Consider the following 4,285-nt stretch of genomic DNA (forward strand, 5'->3'; position numbering starts at 1 on the left):
TATCTGTGAGACAGCAGAAAACGTGTTTGTGATATGTATGTAAGTAAAAAAGAAGTGTACCTATGTAGGATTAACCGACGGGCATGGTAAGAGTCTAGCAAATAATATGTATATTAACTTTTGGCTTGTTTGAATTGGTTGTTCAAAGATCACAGCTCTGAATGAATATATCCCAAATTGTTATATCATTATCCTTTCGTAAGTTCCTCACAATAAAAAATAAGATCCAAATAAAAGGCCGATGTTGCCCTTTCTTGACATTTCTTTTTTTGTTCAAGCTTTTGAAGGGAAACTCGTCCTGCGAATCACGACACAATGATGTCAAGCATTCACGTAGACCCAGAAGATCCTGGAACCTATACAGAAATTGAAAAGGCACAGAATAAGAGCAAAAGAAAAAAGAATTCTGGATATGAAGACCCACTTTCAAAACAGACGAAATACAAAACATCAGTTGCTGTCCTAAAATTCGAAATGTGAGTATCAGTGACAGGAGAATCCTTTCACTCAAATTTCAATTATCCCATTAAATTAACAAAAGCAATAAACAAATCCGAGTTTCACAAACACATCAAAGAAAACACACTTAGAGTACCGGGAACAGGCAAAGCAATTAGATTTAAGGCATAGGATTTATCCAAAATAAAACCATCACATGGAATTAAAATTCTGTGAACGGTAAGCAGCCAGCAGACAGTAAAACTCTATACTGTTCCCACGGAACAAATTTCCCTGTAGAAACCAACCTTTGACAATCAAGAGTAAAAAAAAAAAAAAAAAAAAAAAAAAGGCCAAAATTCAATGAGAAGAGAAAACAATGATGAGATATGGATCCCAGCAAGAGCCGTGATGATGACTTTTCCAAGGTAAATTACCCGAAAGCTTAGCAATTGCTTACATATCATAACTAATTCATCAGTATATCTTCCCAATTCCAAATGTTACAAATGTCAAAGATACTGTCACAGAACAATTACGTCAAAAAATAAACAAGATGTAGCAAATGTAGCGTTTTCAACCACCTGCAAAGACTGTACCGACGAACCATTCTGTTTTTACTATAATGAAAAACATGCACCAGCAGCCACATAAGATTCACAAAACATCACAGGAAATAAATAAAAACATAACACCAAATACAAGTCAAATACAGTTACAACAATAATCAAAACTTGACACAACTGAAGAACAGAAGCAACACAATGAATAAAGTCTGATAAACAACAAAAAAGTAGAGAATCCCTCATAGTCAAACTCTGAGACAGACAACCTGGGATCAACTTCACATTGAACCGTATGATTAAAGCGACCATGCAAGCTATATTCCACTGCTCATGATGATGTGGTTTATTCATTAGGATGGATGAAGTGTGTCTGCTTTGACAATGTACTTAGCCATAAATCTGCTGTAAATACTACACAAAACAACTCTAGTAAAAATATAAGGTATTGGGATAAATCAAATCACTCCAATTTTTAGCCGTTTATATTAACTCTGTAACGCCACAAACTATTTTTCTTCCTCCGCCATGTTTAATATTTAGTTGGCTCTTGGTGAACCTCTATCTGCCGTATTACTAAAGCGATGGTGCGGGCCCCGCAGTCATTCCCCAGAGTGGGATGCGTGGAGCCCTGTACTCCCAGACCACATAATCAAACTGCTCTGGCAAAGGCCCTTTCCTGGTGACCTGCAGGGACTGTTTGGTATGCCTGGTGAATTGCGTGCACCACAATTGGTATGCCTAATGCTGACGTTCTACGTCAGTGTGAGAAATACAAAATTTATAAGAAATGAGGAATATCTAATGCTCGCGCAATTGTTGCAAAATGGCAGATGTACTGTGGATTTTTCTCTTCAAGTTGTTTCATAAAATCGCCTATGGAAGAACGTTTTTCCTTAATTTTTAAAAATGTTTTATTGACTTTTCACTTACTGACGTTTTTTCCCCACAAATCTGATAATATTATTGCTGACCTGAATTACCTAGTACACTAATGACCCGCGTTACCCTCTTTGCCAATGACCTTACTTGCAACCTGCTAGGATGTTTCCGGCTGACCTGTGTGACCCTGCAGTTCAGGTTTCCTGCCGTGCCCATATTCCTGGGGTATATAAGCTTCGTCAGACTTCATGTTTAATAGGTGTGTGTTGTAGTAATGATATCTCTAAGAACTAACTAGACTTTCAAAGGTGAGACACGGTGATGGTGAAGGATTTTTGGCACTGTTAATCACTACTATGGAGGTCACTACCGAAGTGTAATATCCAATCCAGATTTAAGGAAATGGGGTTGCGATTAATGACAATAACATGCTACCAGATTACTAAAATGTAAGTAATCTCGTGGTGGAAATGAAGATCTGTATAAAAAGTTTCGATTTAGAACAGTAACTAAAATATATGCGACAAAGACGGTGCTGAAAGGTGCAGAAAAGAAGTAAATAAAGAAAACATTTCTACCAAAAGTTGAATTTCGACGCAATGAGATGCAACCGGACATTAAATGGAAGAGTTCATTGACAATGCAATATCTAAATGGCCTGATAATAATGGAACGCGATATTGCGAGGAAGTTTGAATTTAAAAAATGGCCATAGTAAGAAATTAAATTAGATTTCGGTTATTTATTCGTCATGTGTTCGAAACCTTACAATTTGACTTCATTTCTTATTGTGGATTTTTTTTTCATTAATCTCTGTGTACACGTTACTGTGTTTGTGTTCAGGTAGGAAGTTTGTTCCGCTTGGCGTCAGATGACTAAAAAATGCTACTATTCAGGATTAAACTCAGAGGATTAATGTCAGAGATGATGATGCAAATCGTTTATAATATATGAATTTTCCTAAGTTCATCTTTTATGCTGGAGAAAATCCACGATGAGCACTAAGGCAATGTTACATGGAACCACAGTAGGTTCACCCAAAATGTATGATGAAATAGGCGTTAAGCTTGGCTTTCGTGATCAATACTTTGCTTGCCTCAACTGACAAACGTGTTCAAATATTCCAGATTTAAGAAATTAGTCTACAAAATATTCTATCTCTCTCTCTCTCTCTCTCTCTCTCTCTCTCTCTCGCTCTCTCTCTCTCTCTCTCTGTCTTTCTCTCTCTCTCTCTCTCTCTCTCTCTCTCTCTCTCTCGCTCTCTCTCTCTCTCTCTCTCTCTCGCTCGCTCGCTCTCTCTCTCTCTCTCTCTCGCTCGCTCTCTCTCTCTCTCTCTCTCTCTCTCTCTCTCTCTTCTCTCTCTCTCTCTCTCTCTCTCTCTCTCTCTCTCTCTCTCTCTCTCTCTCTCTCTCTCTCTCTCTCTCTCTCTCTCTCTCTCTCTCTCTCTCTCTCTCTCTCTCTCTCTCTCTCTCTCTCTCTCTCTCTCTCTCTCTCTCTCTCTTCCTTTCTCTCTCTCTCTCTCTCTCTCTCTCTCTCTCTCTCTCTCTCTCTCTCACTCTCTCTCTCTCTCTCTCTCTCTCTATATATATATATATATATATATATATATATATATATATACATATATACACACACACATACAGATATGTGTATATATATACACATATACATACACATATACATACACACATATCTGTGAGTGTGTTTTTGTGTGTGTGTGTGTGTGTGTGTGTGTGTGCGTGCGTGCGTGCGTGCGTGCGTGCGTGCGTGCGTGCGTGCGTGCGTGCGTGCGTGCGTGCGTGTGTGTGTGTGTGTGTGTGTGCGTGCGTGTTCGCGTGTGCATACAAATATGAGTCCATAAATAAACAGAAACCAACATTTCTACATATTTTGTTCCATTTATTGCATCTTCTATACAATTCAAAATACGTTGGTCCATAACTAGACCGAATTTATTACAGTACAAGAGCCGTCTACAGCTCAAACTCTGGCTGGGTTTTCCGCAGTCGCCGGTACATGGAGTAGAAATGGGCGTCTGTGTACTTCTGCATGTCCCTCCAGAAGACGTCGGACATGGGCTGACAGTGTTCCTCCGGGATCAGCTCGACCTCCTTCCGTGTCGCCAGCGCTAGGATCTGAAGAAGAGAAGAAGCAGGTTAAAAATAGTAATGATAACTTATTAATTTAATATATAACACAATAACACAGCATAATATAACATACAAACACGTTCCATAAACACCGTTCACACACACACACACACACACACACACACACACACACACACACACACACACACACACACACACACACACACACACACACACAGCAAAACCTTACCTGAAGCTCCGCACATCGCTCCAGGTAATACAGGTGATCAAAGGCCATGGAGACAGTGGGAG

The 4,285-nt window shown here is 39.2% G+C and overlaps 1 protein-coding gene across 1 annotated transcript in view; it reads right to left on the reverse strand.

The window, feature by feature from the left end:
• Window positions 1-3,761: 3,761 nt before the first annotated feature.
• The window catches only part of LOC125044310 (adducin-related protein C1289.14-like), a 5,893-nt gene continuing 5,369 nt past the window's right edge, over window positions 3,762-4,285 (reverse strand). Inside the window, exons 6-7 of the mRNA XM_047640909.1 lie at window positions 4,224-4,285; window positions 3,762-4,018 (exon numbers count right to left, since the gene is read on the reverse strand). The exon at window positions 4,224-4,285 is cut by the window's right edge and continues 48 nt beyond it. Coding sequence (XP_047496865.1) covers window positions 3,857-4,018; window positions 4,224-4,285 — 224 coding nt within the window. The 3' untranslated portion in view covers window positions 3,762-3,856. The remainder of the gene's footprint in view (window positions 4,019-4,223) is intronic.

The sequence above is a fragment of the Penaeus chinensis genome, chromosome 35, assembly GCF_019202785.1.
Source record: "Penaeus chinensis breed Huanghai No. 1 chromosome 35, ASM1920278v2, whole genome shotgun sequence".
Lineage (NCBI taxonomy): Eukaryota > Metazoa > Arthropoda > Malacostraca > Decapoda > Penaeidae > Penaeus > Penaeus chinensis.